The sequence below is a fragment of the Taeniopygia guttata genome, chromosome 3 (assembly GCF_048771995.1).
Source record: "Taeniopygia guttata chromosome 3, bTaeGut7.mat, whole genome shotgun sequence".
NCBI classification, from domain to species: Eukaryota; Metazoa; Chordata; class Aves; order Passeriformes; family Estrildidae; genus Taeniopygia; species Taeniopygia guttata.
This window is the reverse complement of record NC_133027.1, coordinates 55539879-55559775: the sequence shown is the minus strand read 5'-3', so window position 1 is coordinate 55559775 and position 19897 is coordinate 55539879. Positions and strand designations below refer to the sequence as shown.

At 37.9% G+C, this 19897-nt stretch overlaps 2 protein-coding genes across 9 annotated transcripts in view; one reads left to right on the top strand and one right to left on the bottom strand.

Annotated features, from left to right (window-relative positions):
- SAMD3 (sterile alpha motif domain containing 3) overlaps positions 1-4675 on the top strand; it is a 41478-nt gene extending 36803 nt beyond the window's left edge. Inside the window, exons 8-11 of the mRNA XM_072926122.1 lie at positions 1645-1848; positions 2217-2388; positions 4036-4118; positions 4358-4675. Coding sequence (XP_072782223.1) covers positions 1645-1848; positions 2217-2388; positions 4036-4118; positions 4358-4675 — 777 coding nt within the window. The remainder of the gene's footprint in view (positions 1-1644; positions 1849-2216; positions 2389-4035; positions 4119-4357) is intronic.
- Positions 4676-6590: 1915 nt separating this feature from the next.
- L3MBTL3 (L3MBTL histone methyl-lysine binding protein 3) overlaps positions 6591-19897 on the bottom strand; it is an 86265-nt gene continuing 72958 nt past the window's right edge. For all 8 annotated transcript variants that reach the window (XM_002190364.6, XM_012572644.5, XM_072926896.1 and 5 more), the window contains exons 18-22: positions 19613-19777; positions 15938-16029; positions 11768-11931; positions 10932-10994; positions 6591-8473 (exon numbers count right to left, since the gene is read on the bottom strand). In XM_002190364.6, the coding sequence (XP_002190400.2) occupies positions 8330-8473; positions 10932-10994; positions 11768-11931; positions 15938-16029; positions 19613-19777 (628 nt within the window). In that variant the 3' untranslated portion in view covers positions 6591-8329. The remainder of the gene's footprint in view (positions 8474-10931; positions 10995-11767; positions 11932-15937; positions 16030-19612; positions 19778-19897) is intronic.

Here is a 19897-nt window from a genome sequence, read left to right as displayed (position 1 = left end):
GGTTCAAGATGGAGGATATAGGGTGTTGTCTTAAGTTCATTTTACTTCTTTCTTCTTCCTTCTTCTTCTTGGGTTTAGGTGGTATCTTGTAATTAGGTAGAAAAATCTGCATTGCGTGTCTTTAGGGCTCAGGTATTGGGTTAGAAAGGAAAATAATTTAGGTGTGACTTCTTAATTGGATAGCTTAGTTTTTGATTAGACTTAGAAGTCCTTGTAACAAGAGATTGTTGGCCGTTTTTGTGCTGTTTTTCCTGCACACAGGGTCTGGTGCAGACTGTGTGCTGAAGTTTTGATAAGATAACAATAAGCAGAAGCTAAAGACCGAAAAAGTCCAATGCGTCTCTCGTTCTTGACACAGAACTGCTCCAGGAGGGTCTCCCCTGCCAGGGGAGCCCCCAGGGAGTTGCCCAACTTGGGCAAACTCATACAACACTACTGCTATAACACAATGAAGACTGAAATCTCCTATTAGAAAGAGCACAGACTGTGCTAACACAGAACCCTAGCAAGGGCTAGGGAGTCATGCAGGGGTCAAGTTAGGTAACTGTCCTGCATGCAGAACTTATTTTCTTCTGTAATGCTATTGGTATCTATGGATATATACTAGGAGAGAGGCAGGTTTTTCACTGTGTACTCTGTGCAGCCATTCGTGGAATATCACATGCATGAAGGATGTTAATTAAAATGGAAAGTTTAATTGCACATGCAGAGCACTGCAAAGTGGTTTGGGATGTTGTGTGTTTCACAGCTCTATGTCAGAAGTGTTCTGGGAGCATTTTTAAGTGTCTCAAGTCCCTCTGGCATTGACCCACAGGCCACCAACATGTGTAGTCACAGTTGCATCAGTGACAATACAGATAGGAAGAGCCAGCGGCAACGCAGCCTGAGGATGGTAACTGTACCAACTGAGCATCTCTATGCCCCTCAGCTTGTTTCCGTGAGCAAATTCATTGTGTCCACTGATGGGTAAGCTACACACACTCAGGCTACTCCAGCTGGTGTACTGCTTTGGATAGCCACCCCTCCTCTTAGTAATTACTGGCTCTGGAATTACATCAGGGACAATAATGATAATTTTGAGGAAGGTTGTTAGCTATCCTCGTGTACAAAAATACATTTTGAAAGCACTAACAGTCAAACTGCTCAAATAATTGTTTTTAATAAGAGGTTTTTTAGTTCAGCTGGTCTCCTTGGGGGTAAAAATTCCAGCTGCATAAGTGGGAAAGTTAGTTGTCCTGCTTTTAGGACCTGTATGGGTAAGAGGAAAATACTAAAATTCCCTTGGTAATACAGAGTTAATATTGCTAAATACTTAGTTGTTGTTAGAACTGACAACTCATTTCCAATAAACCACAATGAGCCAAACCAGACACAGGAACAGGAATTTCATGAATAGTCTCAAATATGCAATTTGGGCTTGGGGGACTTGGCTGACAGGTATAGTTTTATATGAAAAGAGACCTTAGTCTAACTTAGAATACGAGGGTGAGTTCAGAGAGCTGGAACTGAAACCACACTACCCTTTCTTCTGAGCTCAGCTATGCTCATATCACAGAGGTCACATCAAATAACTGGAGCTAAAAAAGCTAAATAATCAGATAAAAACACTGATTTGTTACAATGCTGTTCCTAATTTCTTCATAGGAAGAACCTGCTCGTCTTAAAGGCAGTGCAATGGATTTACATATTAAGTGGCTCAATCGAGAATATATGAAGACTCAGAGGAACTGGGAAGAAGTGGATAACAGAATGAATGCGACAATAGAAATACGGAGAAAGATGATCAGTGATAAGGCACCTTTAAAAGATATTCTTAAACTATTTCCTTTCTTAAGATGCCCTTATCAGGTAACAGAGCTGTTTTTAATAATGACATTGAATCCTGTGTTACAGATGTGATACATCTGTAGGCATGTATTTCACAGGATATTTCCACTGAAGTATCCATCGGCAATGTTCTCTTTAACTCATAATCAAGCTAATCCCATTTTAAAAGGTTCATTAGCTTAACTCTGAGTTAAATGTGCCACACGTACCACCAGTGTCACTGTTTACTTGATGTATTCCTTCCCTGCTTCGGAAAAAAAAATTTCATCACCCTCTCAAATTTATAATCTTATTTAACTGAGCTAGTTTTATCCTGTCTTCAAAGTGCATGAATTATTTACAGTTTTGGTTTTGAGGGTTGCAGTACCAAATACTTGTTTTTCTTTTAGCTTTTTAGGGAGTTCCAGCTTCTCACACACATGGACATTTATAAGAAAACTGTTGAGATTTTGGAGATTTATTCAGAAAACATATTGTCCTTGTATGTGGTGAGGAATAATCCAATTAGCATTATGCTGCAAGAAAATCTGAAGCATCACACAGAGGAAGACGTTCTGAAATGTCAGTATGAATCTCCTATGCTCTGAGTATCAGATTTTTGTTGTAGCTAATTGTTCTTACTTATGGAACTAGACTACTTTCAATTGTACTGCACAGACATTTCAAAAATGTTATGGTTTCTTTGAAAATATAGAGTGATGGTGAAGCATTGAGAATAAAAGCTACTAAATTAGTAGGAAAATTAAGTCAGTCAAGTATTGAAACTTTTTTTTTTCACTGAATAAAAGACTGCAGGTCTGATAAAGTAAGTAATTACCTTAAAATAAGTATGGCTAGATGAGCAGAAGTATGTATTTCTAGATACAAGGGCTTATTATTTTCTAAAAATACCCACAGAAAACTAATTTTCTGCTTTAGAAATAGCCTCATTAAAAAAAGACACAATTTCCTTTACAAGTCAAGTTTCTATGGTTATAATCTTTATCCCAGTAAAATTAAAGTAGTTCTCACTAACCGTTTCAGGTACCTCATCTCTGCAGAGACACACTGCAGGAAAAAGGGCACACAGACTGGTACCTCTGGTGAGGTCCATGTACCCTGGCTGTGGGCGAGCAAACACCTGCTGACACTCAGCTTCTTTCAGTCTGGGAAGTCTGGGGAGTGTGGTTCTGCAGGGATAGAACTTTTCAAGCAGTCACTTGGAATTGCCATTCTTCCCCAGCTGCTGCTGCCTGTGCCAAGCTTAGCTCTCTGAGAAGTCCTCCTTAGACTCACTTTCTGTCCAAAAGGCATAATGCCAGGGTATAAATCCAAGGTCACACCATATGAACACATGTGTGTCCTATAGCAGTTCCTCTCCATTTATTGCCAGGTCATCTTTGAAAGAAGCAAGAAGTGTAGGTTAAAATTCTGGGGATTTCCTTCGCTAAGATTAAAAACAACAGTACTCATGATAGATTAAAATTCTTCAATGAATAGTCTAATCCAGAAAGCCTTTATGGACTTTCTTTTCATAGCTTTGGCCAAGGAAATCTATGGATATAGTAAGTAATTTCCCCTTTTCTTATGCAGCATGTCCACAGAGATTTTGACTTATACCTTAGTAAAGTCCCAAGGCCTTTACTTTTCTGTTTTTCTCTCTAATAATAACTTGACCTGGCACCTAGACAATAAATGCATGGCAAGGTAAATTCAGTGAGGCACATGACACCAGAAGCCTGACCTGCAAAAAAGAAGTTATAGTCAATAACAGCTGAGCCAGAGGGATAGCAGGTATCAGGTGCCAGGAGGTTCTGCAGCACCAGCTGGTACCACAGCCTGCAAAGCAGAGTCCTGGAAACAGGACTCCCCAGACTTCCAGTTTACTGGGGAGAGAGGAGTTTGGGGAAGGGCAGTGAGAGCAGGAAGACTACTCAGCTCACAAACTCAACTAAAAGCAACTCAAAGGCCAACTTACTTATTGTGAGGAATATTGAATTGTAATATTGAGTAGCAGAGTCCCATGAATTATTTGACACAAATGTTCATTACCAGCTGAGTTGCTTAAATATTGACTGTGGTACAAACTACTCTTCAAAGTGGACTGAACAATAGCTCCACTACTGAGCTGTTAACTATTATGTAGGCTGCAGTCTGTTTTTTTAGGATGATATTACAGTGCCAGAAAATTTTCATTTGTAATTTAGTAGAAATCCTTGCCTTTGACAGATATGAAAATGACTGCTGCATGTTTACTCCTGCCAGAGGTCTTTGGAGATGACTCCAGTCTGTTTGCTGCAGTGAATGAGGAGGTAGGAGACAGCCAACAAGCAGCCTTGGTATCTCTTCCTTTTAAAAGCTGCACATCACCTGGCCTTTTGGTGGCTCAGCTTAGTTCTGGGAGAGGTGACATTAGCCTACCTTTTGAGTAGAAATACTCACAGACATACTACCAAACTTCAAAACAGCGTTATCAGGCTTACTTAATTCTCTGATCTGTTCATTGTAGCAATGTTGTGGCATCATTTGAAATACCCTTTTTTAAATTTAGGTAAAGGCAGTGACACCCGTGTTGGAAGTGAAAAATCCCTTCAACATGAATTCATGTGAGTTTGCCCTGTACATAGAAAGGGAAGAGTTAGCCCAGCTCAATGACTGCAGCATGGCTCTGGCGGCACTGGTAGCTGCATTCCATGTGTTTGATATCCCATGCCCAAAGAGAATCCACAGGACACTGAACTTCCTGGAGTCCCTGGTCTTTGAGGTGAGGAATCCAGCATCCCTGCCCACCCTGTTAAAGACAGGGCTGGAGGATCCCCAGCCTCCAGTATCTAATGGTGCACCCAGCACTCCTCTCAGAAGCATTTGATATTTTATCAAAATATATCCCTTTGTGCCATTCTTTCCGGTGAAAGTGTATGTATATTTAAAAGTTATGTTTAGTAATGCCCTCCATTTTTTATTGTACTGGCTACTTCTAAAAAAAATTAAAACTCAAGCAGTTTCATTATTTTAAATGTAGATTTTAGAGCAGTCTAGAGATAATAAAATTTTCTAGATTACTTCATGTGTTATGTATTATTTTTCTGTATGGAGCATTTGAAAAATTCAGATATTTTGATTGTAAGAATTAAAAAAAATCATGAGTCAACATAAGCATTTCACTGCTTTAGATGGTAATAGAGTTAATATTTTGAAATGGCACAAATTAAACATTTACTTATTACCATTACTTCATAATATTATGATTGCTGAGAGTCAAATATAATAATTTTTGTGGTTTAAAATGGTGGGCCTGATTTTCAGTGCAGGATGATTACTTTTTACTGTTTTCTTCTTGCATGAAACATTCTGTTTTAACATTAATCCTGAATTTACTAAACAGGGATCCTAACATGAGCTCTCAAAGCAGCAAGAATTACTTATCTGGGATGCTGCCATGTACATTGGTAACCACAGCTTAGGTGCTGAAGAGGGAACGCCTCATTTTCTTTCCGAATTTGTTCCTCGGAACAAATCAACTTTCTCCACATGGTGACTCTGTCTGCCCACACAGAGTAGAAGCCCTCCTCTCTTCTTCCACAGCTTTCTCTCTTTCCCAACACTCTATTCCTAACTCCTGTCTGAAAATCACAGGGGATACTATCTGGCAGTGGACGGCTTTGGACAAGTGCCTGGTGATAGGAACACCAGCCAGGATCCATTGCATTAAATAGAAATAAAAACTGGCTTTTTATTAAAACACTGCTTTCTATTAGAGACCAATCTCCACCAGTTCCAAAACTATCAGCATAGGCAAAGCAGCACCTGTGGTCACGGTAATTTTTTAAACACTCAAACACACAGCCTGGAAGATCACAGAAGCTTTGTTAAATTTTGGCTAGTGTGACTGGTTAAATTCTGGCTGGTTAGGTTTGGCAGGGGTGACTCCAAGGTGGTGATTACAGTGGGAGATCCTTCTGGATGAGGGAGGATGGCTGCATTTGATGGCCGAGTTATCCTGCTATAGGCTTCACATGGTTCCCATGGAATGCAGGGAACCTTTATCAGTGTGAGGGCCAGGCTACCACGGATACAAAACAAAAACCAATGCCATTTCAGAGATTCAGTAGGTCTGATGAGTGGTTTTAGAATCCAAGTGAATTTGTTGACTGTACTTTTTGTAACAGAGGTGGCTACACTCGGCTACCTCAACACATGGAATACAAAAGTAAGGATTATGTATGTCCTCATTTGTTGTATGTGATAGCTGCATGAGTAAAAAATTGGGTTCAAGTGAAGTTTATTCTACATCTTGTAAACAGTATTAACTTAAATCCACTTCTTAAACCACAGTACTTTGTAAGTAGTTGTATATAAAATTTCAGAGAGGTGTTATCTTCCCCAGGTAATCTCTGTTGAGCTGCAAATCTCTTTGCTGGTTATCACTGCAGGCTGTAGACCTGACACATAGGACAGACACAGGGGGTAAAGGAAAGTAAACTACATGGAAGGAAAGAATGAAAGAAAACAGAAGAATTTGGCTTTTTACTTATCTACCTGTGCAACTTCAGTTCCTGCTGGTGACAAAGTCCAGGGCTATAAATGGCATTCTGATTGTAATGGCCAGGAGGATATGAGCTTTGGGAGTAAGTGCTGAGGGAGAGGGCACAAGCCTTAGCTAAGTTGCTCTTTTAAAACTCCTGGCTGCACTGAGCTACAGTGAGGAATCACTCCACACCACATCCATCAGGACCAGCTGGGTTCATCTGGGAGTCCTGGGCACAGACAAAGGTAACAGAGGCTCCAGTTCAGGTTTTATTTGTATTGTAGTACAATAAGAGTGCAATTTGAACGTACACATATTGAACAAAATGTAAAAATATTATTTATGCAATGCTATGGGAGGAAATTAACAGAGCAATGCAACTTACTTAATACTGACCCTGTTTCACCTCATATTATGGCATGTACCAGTCACCTACATGATCTGGAAGGGACACAGAGAGTGAAAACTTAAGAACTCCAGCCAAAGAAAAGCCTACCAATATCTGTGGGAAGATGTAACATTCTCCAAGCTCTGTGCAATGGGAATGTTCTGTTTGTTCTCAGCTCTACAGCTGAGCAACTGCCCACTGCAGCACTAAACAGAGGGCTGCCAAAAAACCTGATCCAACTCTTCCCTCTCTTCTTGCAAAGTAACATTCTGGAGCAACCCTCAGTACACAGGTAGCTAGGCTTTCTCCCATATAAAGTGCATTTGGTCTACATCTTGCGTGTATATATACCACGGGCAACGACTTCCCTTCTAACAATCCTCCAAGAAAGGAGGTCGCCTCACCTCAGAACCTGCTGGTGGCATCTGCCACCTGCTAATGACCTTGTGAATTGCATGTATTTTACACCTAGCATGTGCCGGGGCACCACAAGCATGTAAGTATCCTTTTCCCTGTGCTTTGCCTTTCCCCATATGCCTTATTCATTTACAAATCAGAGTTTCCAGCTAGAAAGTGGTGAGTAAAATAATTCTCCCACCCCTGGGAAAACAAACCTCTGTTGAATATGAAACCAGGGTAGCAGTCCTAGCTTGAGCACAGCTTTTCTCCATTGTTGTGGTAACTATGCTGAAGACTGGGAAGTGCAGACATGATTGAATGTAATTCCTTTTCTGCTAATTTCCTTGCCTCAAAATACCCCTATTTTCTTCCACGTTCTGAAAAGCTGTAGCAGACTCCATGTAAATGGCTGGGAGTCTATTGTGCAGCATAAACAAAAATCTTCTATGAAGTCAAACTTTATTTCTCAGTTGCAGCCTTCTCTATACTGGTCTTTTGATAAAATACATTAAAGATGCTGGTGGCAAAACTCACGTAACATTTTTGTAATCGTGCAAAAGTAAAAACATTCAGTTATCAAAAAAGCATTATAATTTCAACCCCAACAAGGTTTGTTTTGTTACAAGCAAACAGACAGTTTTATTATCTGTAAAGTAATATGCTGTAGCATAAAGTGTCACATATGTAAATTAAGTGTTTCATTTTCAAACTATGGCACAAATACACATTAGCCATAACAGTCTCATCTGGCTACCTGTAGCCTAATTTTTGGCTGATCAGTTTTTATTTTGATAAAATGAAGTAAAATCTTCCGAAAAGTAAAATGGGTACATGAAGTACAATTTAAGAATCCTTAGAAAATATTAACGTTCCCTTATATAATACAGCATAAATAATTAATGAAGGTTTTCTTGATGTCCAGAGAGAGTTAGGGATCCTAACCATCCATGGAGAATTAGCGCCATTAGTTTGGTAAATAAGACCAGCTGACTCGTTTGTTACACAGTACCTTCCCAAAAGCTTGAACACTTCCCAGAAGGATTCAGATGTGTACTGGCTCCAGGAGAATATAAATAGTCCACCAGTGCTGAACCTAAGTTTCTTCCTTTCTGAGAGTCCTTATTCAACACTTCCAGTGAGTCTTTGTGCTTTGAATAAAACATGAGCTCCAGTGGAGAAAGCTGGTTCGTGTACATTTTCCATTATCTTCAAAGTTCATTGTGCGAGTTTTTCTCTGCAGCTTTGAACATCAGAATGGAATTAAAGATTTTTAGGGCCGGTCCCAGTTTAATGCTCATTATTTTGACAATGTCTGATTGGGTCATTAGCAGGAATGCTTCTCCATCAATTTGCTTTAAAAGAAAAACACACAAAGCTATTAATAGGTCTGACAGTGCAGCAGTATAAAAGTTTCAGAAAACAAGAAAAGTCCCAGTAACTTGGCTGAATACAAGCACTTTCAAATGCTTTCAGGAGAGCTTTGATTTCAACCTTTAGACACATCAGCTAGTCTAAGAGAACAGGATGATCTTCTTTATGCTCTAAAACAACCATCTGGCTAATTTTTAGCTAAACAGCTCTCATTTTCATACCAAAAATATAAAACCTATTAAAAAGTAAAGTGGATAAATTAAGTATAATTCAACTATACTGAAGCACAGCAATGCTTTTAAATATCTTAGCTATTCCTTTTATGCAAGCATCCATAGGAGAAGCTTCTGGATTTCACTCCCAGCTACAGAGCTGGAATCCCCTTCAGGCCACCACTTCTTTGCTCACTAAATAGAAAACTGAAATGAATTTGATCCTGGATGAAAATAAGGGCCAGGCTAATAAAACTGCCTCTTTGACACAAACATAACAGGACATTTCAAAATACTGAATATTTTTATTTTGTGTTGTTGATATTTTGCTAAACATTACAAATGAACATTCTCCTGTAAATCACTCTCGCAGCAGGAGTGCTAAATCCCAACAGGAAGAGCCCCCAGGGTCCTCACTTCAGGGGCTTCAATGGGGCCAACATTTCCTATGTAACCTTTGGATCACTTGGGTATCTATAAGTAAACTTTCAGTGTAAGCTGGATAGCTATACATAAAATGCAACTGTGGTTAGACAGGAGCACTGCTGAGCCTTAAAGATATTAACCTGAGATAAAAACAGACTAAATTTCTGTAGGGCTAGGAAACAAGTCTTCTGACTCAGATATGCTGCAAAGTACACACCAGCACTCTGAGGAACACTACAGTCAGAACAGCACCATGTGGTAACCTACAATTACTTTCTACTCATTTTGTACACAAAGCCAGACTTGGTGGGCTCAGAACTCGAAGTGTGTGAACTTGGGTTCCCCCAATAAAAAGCTGAAGCATCTTAACAGAAGCAGGCCTAGGGTTCATTTCCATAGTAGAAGTCTGAACCAGCATCTTCTACCTACTGATGTCAGCCAGTCCATGTCTCAATGACCTCATTGACCTCAGTGGGGGACACTTAATTTACTAGTCACAGACAAAGCCTGAGAGGCTGAATCCTAAAGAAGGGAAATAGTTTCTCACACCTCTGAGAATGAAAGTGTTAAGGATTCAGCATCTCCACGGCACTTGCTGGCTTGATTAGCAATATGCCAACTTTTATTTCTAAATTCATTGATAAGACACCCTAAGTGACATAGGGGATGATCGAGGCTTGAATAGTAAAATGCTCAACATCTGAGCTAGTGCCAAATGCCCAGAGATGCAGCCTCTCAGTCCTTTGATAAGCAGCTATGATAGTCATTACAGTCTACAGAACAGCTTGAAAACTTCTGTTGCAGGAGATTAGCAGGGCCATCTGTATGCATTTTCCTCAGGAGGTGCCTTCCCAAGCCTAAGCACCAAAATTATTCTTCACTTGAAAGGCTGGCTGACTCTGCCCATTCAGGTCATCTGGCTGGGATAAGCACCTGAACACTCTGACATCTGTGATCAAACTGCCTTCTTGAAGCTAAGCATTAACAGGAATAACAAACCTCTGAGCAGAAAAAAAAATAAGACAACCTAGTTTATAAGGCCTAATGTATCTAAAAGCCCTATCCATTCCTAATGACAACTTTGGAAAAAAAATCTTCTCAGATGACAGAAATGCACACCTGGCATGCTCACAGAGTGAGTACATCTCCTTTGAACCTCATCAGAACCTTCAGATCTTCTCAATTCCTGCTCAGTTAAATCACATTCATAAACTGGCTACATCAAGAGGAAGAGCATCAATAGCTAAAGTGATCAGACAAGATGCAATGAGTTTTAAGAAATTGTTATCTTGAACCACTGTTCTGCTTTGTTTTACTTATTACCATCCTGGAGAACTAAAATAACATACTTGTTTATAAATCTTGTCCAACCAGATGAAGAGAGAACAGTAGTAAATCACAGAGTTTGTAAATAATTTCAATTATCAGGAACAAAGTTGAAAAAACACGTGGCCGACACTTGACTGGTTTTTTCTTTACTTTTTTCCTACTTCATGACCTGAAAACCAACCTAATCTTCCACACATTTGCATCTGACTTTAAACAATGTGGCACTGAAATGGGTTGCCCAGGGAGATGGTGTAGTCACCATCCCTGGAACAGTTTAAGAGGCATCTGGATCTGGTGCTGGTTGATAAGGTTTAGAGATTAGAGGGACAGTGCTGGGTTGGAGGGTTAGACCTAATATTTTAAATATATCTTCTAACCCTGATGATTCTATGATTCCATACACTTCATCCTACTAATTTATATGTATTTCTACTAAGCTTTGTTTTCTCTGTCTTAAGTAAAATTCACAAACCTCATCTTTAAACACCTTGCCATGTTCTTCACATCCTGGTAAGCTCCGTATAAATTCAGAGACCTGCCACCAAAGCATACAACAAAAGATTCAGTAAGACACATGTTTTCTCAAAATAGTCTGTAAGGCTGACAATCATTAAAGTCTTTTAGCTATTGTTTTTACAGTCTCATATTAGGTGTTCCACCTTCTTCTGTAAGTGCATAGAGTCATACTTCTTTTTTAATCTGATTAAATGAGATCCAACTGCCTCAGGTGCAGAGAGCAGTCACAGGTACTTGGGAATGTAAAGCAATGATAAGATTCAGTCTGTCCAAGCATTGTTACATACCTGAACAGAGTCTCTAATCTTAAAATCAGGTATTATGGCCTGACCATATCCATACAGTTCTTCTCTGCACTATATTCTCACTCTCTAAAGCAGTGTGCCACATCCAAACTATGCACCAGAAATAGCTCCTTGCTTCATGCAGACCCCTACAACTTGGGTCCATTCCTCTAGAATGTTTGTGTGGGGACTAGATGTTGGTAGTGGAGACCATGAGCACTCAATATGCTCGGCCATACATTTAGCACTTCTCTTTACAATACCAATGAATATGCTTTTATATATATACACATATTTATCTGTATCAATACACATATGAATTAATACTTCTGCTTCTGGGGCTGGATGGCAGTGGAATGAGCATTTTGGGGATCATTTACATTAGGACTGGCTGAGTCTAATCCTCTGAGTACTCATGTATTATTCTTCATCTATGGGGATAATCTAAAACTCTGAATCAGCCTTCAAGGACAGTGGTAATAAGATAGAAGACAAAGAGGGAACCTACCTCGTCTGTACTCCACTTAGAAACTTTACTGGCTGGGATCCCAGCTACATTTGGAAGGAGCTTGCTCTGCTGTTCCCAGCGCAAGGGTAGACCAGGGATTTGCAACTTAGAAGACACTATAACTGGTTGAGAGAGAAGCCTCTGTGTGTTGAGTTCTTCAACATCTTCAGCAACAGGAAGCAAGAAACAAGAATTAAATCCCACAGTCGATGATGAGATCAGTCTTGGTAAAAGCACATTCATTTCTATTCATGGGCCTCCCTACACAAGCTGTACTGTTTTGCTTGACTAGTAAAATGCCATGAATGCCATACCAGAATTGGAAGTGCCATGAATGTTCTTCCAGTAGTATGACTATCATTACATTGGCTCTCTATAAATGTAACTACTCCTACATGGAAGGATTCTCTTTCAACACAGCACAATTCCATGCCATCAGAGCTGTTAGCATAACACACCAAAGGTCAAACAATTTTAAATATTTTGGTACAATAAATAACACATTTAATAGTAGTACAGCAATACAAGAATTAACTTAATTTTGGGGTTTAGCTGTTAGAAAATCAAAAGCAGCACTGCACTGCTACAAAATTCCAAGTGAATCAGTTATACAGTTCCAGCCCACACAACATTTATGGCTCATCCACAACAAAATGTTTTTCAGTTCTTCTGAGGAAAAAACGCAAATGTCTGCAAATTCTCTGCTTACACTTTAATTGAATGTTTTGTTTGGAAAATAACATTAAACTCCTCCATGCTGCATTTTATCTCACTCATCCATAATGGAAGGAATGATCTCCCATCCCACTGTCCCCAAAGGTAATGTACTGGTGGGAGGGTGTCTTCAGACACATGCTGCTGTTGTCTAGAGAAAAGCAGCAGCTGCAGATGTGTGCAGCAGGAAAGAGTGAAGAGTCATACCTCGAATGACGTCAAACTGCACATGACATCCCTGTTCATTTAGATACATTGGCAGTGCGAAAGCAACATGCCTGCTCTCTGAAATCAGGCCCAAGGGCTTCCCAATTGCCAACAAAATTGTGGAAAACCTCTGAAATTCACTTCTTAAGGAACAACCAACAAAATACACTCTTAATGCCTAATGGTTTATGCAGTTACAATGACAAGTTACTCTTAATGACATGGTTCATGCAGTTACTCACAAATCCCTGTTATTTTTGTTTGGGTTGTTAATTTCTGTTGCAGTTCCATTCTACTTTCATTTTTGAGAAGCTGCTATTAACCACAAGTTCTCACAATCCTTACTGTTCTAATTTTCACACATTTGCACAAATTCCCATTATGGATTTTCACCAGCACAGTGGGACTGATCTATAATACACCTAATATAGGATATTATTACATTTGCTTGTGTTGTTCTGCTCCTCTAGCCTAATTTTTTTCTTACTTTCAAGATTTAGCCTAATTTCATATTAATGCCTATTATTCTAAAGTTGACTCTTAAGCCATCACTGTCAGCCCATTCATTCATTTTTTAAATAGACTCCTTAACCATTATATTCTCATTCTTCAATTAGTTCCCTAAATGTGTTTTTACACTTCACTGTTGTTTTACAAATGCTCCTTAGAGCCTCTAATACTAATAAAAATCTCAATTACAAAGGAATGTGAAAGGTAGCAACTCTGCTGAATGTAAAGCATATTTTACTGAACAGTATCTTTCTAATTGTTTCTAATAGTTGAAAGTTTTCCCTACCCACATGCTCTGGAGTATTTCTCACTCTGCACACCCTGCTTCCCATAGAGAGTCAATCTGTCTTTCTGGGCCATAGAAAATATGAGCTACATTCCAAGTTATGTCTCAACTGGAACATTTGGAGAAGAGTAACTTGAGTGGCACCAGAGGTTAGCCATCACAGAGCCACGAACAGCTTCTTCAACCACTTAAGTGAAGAAACAAAATCTGCTTGCCAGCTTCATGAGATAGCAGCCAGATGCACAAAGTTCACACATTTAAACCTAAACTATGTTTTCTCTGCTGACATTTTGCTTCAGCATCAGCCCACCTGACTTTACATTGTTCTTACTTTATGCCACCTTGTTATCCTTCTCTCTGATAGTTCATCTCTATCTTCTTAGCGAGTTACCACAGAACAAAATATAAACTTATATTTCATAGAAGGTAAGTGGCAAATACTTTCTAGCATTATTGAGAGACCATTAACACTGCCCAATGCCTCCTGCACAGGTGTAGCTCATAGCATATATAATGTTTTTAAGCACATGATTTATGCCCATAAAAAACGTTAGTATAAAGGGGCAGTGATTTTAGTGGAGTTCTTTAGCTCCAAAGTATCTTTCTCCAAACAGACGGAAGACAGCAGTACACATTTTATAAAGCTATCAGTAGGGTCAAGTGAGTGTGGCAAAAGCAGGCTGAAAAATAACAATGTAACTGACATGCCAAAAAATCAGGGCAACATGCACAGGTACCAACAGTGACAGTTCATAAATTCACAATTATTTTATCTTGAGCTTTCCATGACTATGATAGCAAGAACCTAATGATCCATTTTCAACTTACAGCTTAAATGTGCCATCCTACTTAAACACATAATAACATTATGTGTTTAAAAAGGACAACTTTTCCAGACAATAATGTAAGAAATTTTTCTATTCTATTTTCCTAAATAGAATAGAAAATAGTTCTATTTTCCTAAATCTAACTATGCAAGAACCTAGCAAGCAGAGGTTGTAGGTGAAAAACAGTCAATTTTGTAAAACTCAAAATGCTTCACAAAATCAGGCCAGTTTTCTTAGAATTAAAAGAACAATACCAGACAATTTTAAATGCTCCTTCCTGCTGAAACAAAATAGCTAAAAATTACTTAAAAGTCTCTTCTATTTGCTTTAGAGACTTGCTTCTTTTAATGCTTAATTTTTTCTAGAATTCTGAACTACATGTTTCAAACCACAGCTTTTTCACAGCTCCTACAATAGACAGAATCTCTCCAATTTTACACACTCACCAGAGTGCCTCAGATCTATCAGAAAAGTACTGGCAGATAAATAATGTCTTAAGATTAAGAAAATGAATCAGGTGAATATTTAAAAATAAACCACTACCTTAATTTTGTCTTTATGCAAGCTCTACTAGTCTCAAAGGAATGAGCTCACTTAAAAGGCAAGACATGTAGCTCTTGAAGAAACAGAGTTACTCAAGCCAATTACTCAATTTAGATGAAAACTTTACAAACTGTTGTACAAAAATTTGCTGAAGAAAATAATATAAAAATACAAGGAACTAAGATTAAGAAATTAAGACACTTAACTTGCATTGACCTCGTATCAGTTAATAAAATTATTTTAGCAAAGCTGCACGGCAACAATGCACTGACTCAGTCTAATAACAAGCCTGATACTAAGGTTCACATGTGAAAAAATTACTAAATATAAGACTGATATTCTGGATTTGTGCTGTATTCTTTCTAAACAACGAGGATAAAACTTATTAATGAACAGCTGCTTCAGTCTGTCCAACTGGATCTGGGAACAGCCAAGAGTTTTGCTACAGCAGTACATACAGCCACACAGAATCATGGAACAGAAGGAAAGTCCACACTGAAAGAAATCTTTGGAGGCCATATGAGAATTTTCCTGTCTCACCAATGAGAAATCACAATCTGGCCATCAGCCTCAGCAAGACTGAGGCTGGGTTAATTAAGTCACCTTAATTTTGCATTATATGTGTAATGTGTAAATGCTTCAACTTTCAATACATTTTTTAGGCAATAAGTGAATTCTGTACCTTTACAATTCGGACTGGTTTAATAAACTATTTTGAAAAGTCAGTGGAAAAACATCATTGAAATGAGATTTTTTTATATTGCTATTAATTTTGCACTCATCTATAAACCTGTAATAAAGTTCTTGGAAAAGCTTTGATGATTACAAGATAATCTCCCCAACAGGAAGGGGGAAAGGCTGCTGAATTTTGCCCTTTAAGGAACATCCCTTTGGAAGTTCCCTTCTAAATTTGTCCCAAACCAGGACACAGCGCTAAAAATGTTGCTGTCAAAAAATTCTTGGACACAGACAGTGAATGTGGAAAATAATTTGCAATAGAGTTTCATGAAAATTTCAAAGGACATCACACTTGTTTACTTCTGCAGATTTTCATCTGAAACAAATGAAAAACTGCCAATTTACCTTTGATTTCATTTGAAATGAGCGGCTTATTTTCTGTCTCCTCATCTTCACACTCTTTGTGCTTTATGGCATCCTTTGTTTGTAGTACTCCACTGAGGGAAAGAAGATGTTCAATTTTTATTAATACATCATGAAAAATCACTAAGCATGATGACATCTTTTGCTAGCAATACTATTGACACACCAGGATTCCCACACAAAGGATGCTGTATCATTATAAAATAAATAAAGGATCTTATTTCTGACTTACACAGAATGGCATGACTACTGACATGAATTTTGCAAAGAAGGCTCAAGAATAGTGTGAACCAAGATTATGTAAACCATACCAACACACTTGATTTAATAACTGAAACTGAAAAATACACAAATGGAGGCAGTGGATGTGTCCGTATCATAAGGTGGGAAGAGTGAAACCCACATTTATAGTTGCATGTCCTACAAAGCCTGGCTGGTTATGCAGGCCATTTTCAGGAGCTGTCTGAAATAACACTTACTCCTTTTCCTCTGCCCAACATTCATCCCTACAGGGCATCAACTTCTTGTCAGTACAGTTACTGACACCCTGTTGTGCAGCTGCTAATGATCCCGAAAATATCACTGAAAATATATATATTTCTTTGCATCAGCTTTTGCATTACTTCTTATCCAGCTGCTCCCTAAGTTTGCCAGACCAAAAATTTGCAGAATGTCTTCCTCCTATCGAGAAAAACTGGGCAAGAGATGTGGAAATAAGGGAATTTCTCAAGGTGGGGATGTGTGGGGTGTGTACATTCCTGTCTTAAAGTCAGCCCTTGGGAAGTTCCTTTTCAAACTCTGCCTTCAGAAGGTATTTCCACATGTATTTCCTGATATATCCTGGTTTCCTACAAATGTGAAGTCATATGAATTTGATGACATTATGTGTATACTTTCTTTTGCTATTTAAGAATTTCAGAACACTTTGGCCAATTCTTACTAAGCCATCACAGATACTCCGAGCACTTGGAGATGCTAATTACATAATGAGCATTTTCTAAAAATTGGCACCAGACAGAATGATTCTTAGAGTGAAGACTACAAGAAATCCCACTACTATATGAGCTGTTGCTTTGCTATCTACCACAGAAGGAGCCAACAAGAAGACCTTAACAAATGTCAAAATCACAGATGAAAAGCAGATGCACAATTAACACCTTGTTAGGCATCAAGATTAGTACAAATCCATAGAAGAAACAGACCTATTTAATTCCACTGTTTACATTTATATTGTTGAATACCTTTTATACATTACATACAAGAAAACATCTGTGACTAAATTAAGTAGGAGCTTCAGGTTCACTGACTTCAACAGAAAAGTAATTATCACACTACTAATGGTGCAAAATGAACACTGCAGATCAGGAAATCCAGCCTTTTTAGTATGACAGGACAAAAATAATAATAGTATAACAACCAATGCCAGTGGAATGCATACAGCAGGTACAACATCTTGTGCCACAAAGGATTTCTTCACAATCTCTTCCTCAGAAAGATTTATTCACTTAAAACTTATTTAACACAGGAAACTTTCTAAAATAACACGCTAAAATAAATAGTGCAATTAATTCCTAAGGCAAAGGAAATGACAGCTGTAATTTTGTTAAGGAAGAGAAATGACCAAATCCTGTGAGGAAACAAGTACCTCCCTATTTTCTTGAGGGCAATTTTCATAGCAGCATACATACAGAAATTTGACCTCATTAGTTAAATACGACTGTATCATGAATTGAAAGTTTTGAGTAAGAGGCTGGAAGACAAATTGCATTTTTTTAAAAGCGAGTATAATTTGATTCCCAAGTCTGCGTGTTCAGGTTCCCTCACTGCAAAGATTTCCAGTATAGAATTTTTATTACCGTGAAATTCTTTTGCTCCTCTGAAGATATTTTAAAATTGAATATGCTGTAGGCATGTAATTTTTATCATGACTTTTAATCTCAGGAACATTCTAGAGGGACGCACTGCAGTATTTATGTACATAATTGTATTTTTGTAAACCAAAATTTTCTTGTTTGATGCATAGAGAGGCAAAAAAATAATGAGAGAGAGAAAAAAGAAAAGGAGTAAGTGGAACCAGAGATTAGCTGAGTACCCCTTAGATTTAACATGACAAAATAAAACTCATGTTTGGGATCATTTGTGGTTGGATCCTCAATGAAAGACTTCTATGAAACAAAAGATTACCTTTGAATACAAAGGTATACACAACTGAACTGAAGTCAAACATAATTAAACCCACACTATGAGCTCAGCAACTAAAGACCACACAAGTGTGTGTATCTATGTCTTCAATTATGCATGTGTACTTTGAATACACATCTAAAAAGATCCACTGGGTATTGCAATAAGCAGATGCTCAATATTTTATAACCCCAGCAGTTCATATATACCTAATGCTGTGAACACTATTTTTCATGCCTTTTTCAAAGGGAGATTATTCAACTGAAAGTCCTCCATGACTTTGCTGGATACATAATGAATGAGGAAAGCCAGATGATAAAAAGCAGCCCGTCATCAGTGTATTCAAACAGTTGAAATACAAGCTGCAAAGTCTCTGGGTAGTTCAAAGCTGGCACAAGACTTATTCTCTTAACGAAACTGACTTAACACAGTGAACAGATAGCACAAGTATTGGTTATCTTAAGTCTTCTAAAGGTAACAGCCTCTAAAAATATAAAAGACAAAAGATTTTTTCTTCAATTAATCTCGAGATAGTCTGTAAAGCCAAAGTATTTTTCTAAAAAAAAATGTGAATTTACTGTAAGTATAATTAAAATGATGAATTACAACTATTTTTTAAAACAGGTTATTTCAAAATTACACTTCCAGCCATCTTATTTTTTTCACTATTTAAATTCACTGGAGTATGACTAGTGAATGCTGCTTATTATCCTTAGTTGGAAGGGATCCAGTAAAGATCATTGAAGTCCAGCTCTTAACAAAATAGTTCCATTTCAATCATCAGCTTTACTGTGGGCTATTTACCATAAAATATCAACTCTCCTGTCTGTCTCTCAATACACTACTATTGCTAACACAGTTCATATATTACAAACACAAAATGAAGCTTGTGTAAATATGTAACAAATGACACATCATCTCCCAAGGTGTCATCTATTTCTGTTTGAAAATAGTCAATAAAAGAATGTAGTGGTACTGTAAGTAATTACAAATGTAGGGAATCCTATTGCCTCACATATCCCCATGAAAACACTGAATTATGTATTTTTAGCTTCAAAGATACTTTCCACACTTGCACCGGAGAATAACATTTATGGTATAAAAAAGTTCTCATGTCATTTTCTGTCAAGAATGCATGCCAGATGCTGAAAGTTAAATAATTACTTTTAATTTTTCCATGTTTGTACATAATTGTATATATATAATAATTTGGACCCAAACCTAGGAAGGAGAATCTCAATTTCCAATAATTGTATTATATTTTTCCTCTCCTCTGACACGTATTTCTTTTTTCTTATATATATTGTGATACTCCCTTCCCCTCTATTTCTAAGATAAAGAGAGATGAAGAGCTTCCACCTCCTTCCCCACAGCTTCTAAGAATTCCACACACAAATCACTGGACTGCTTTGCTTGGTAAGTTGCATTCTGAACTGACTCCAAACACTCAATACTTTGAAAGGAACTGAGAATTACCCAGGTGCTTTCTTTTCTTTCACATTGCATAACAGGGGCTTCTTGCAAGGAGATTTATTTTCTGCATCTTCCAGCTTGGTTGTTTCTGGTACAGTTTTCCCTGATGGTCGATTGTGAGGTGAAGATTTCATACCTACATGACCAGGGCTGGGGCATTTTCTGTCACTGTTTAAAACAAATTAACAAAATGTTTAGAAGTGGAAGCAGCAAAACTGTTGTTTAATTTATTTTCTCTATGCACAAAATGTAAACTGAAAATATTCAATTTTTTTTTTGGTTAAGAAA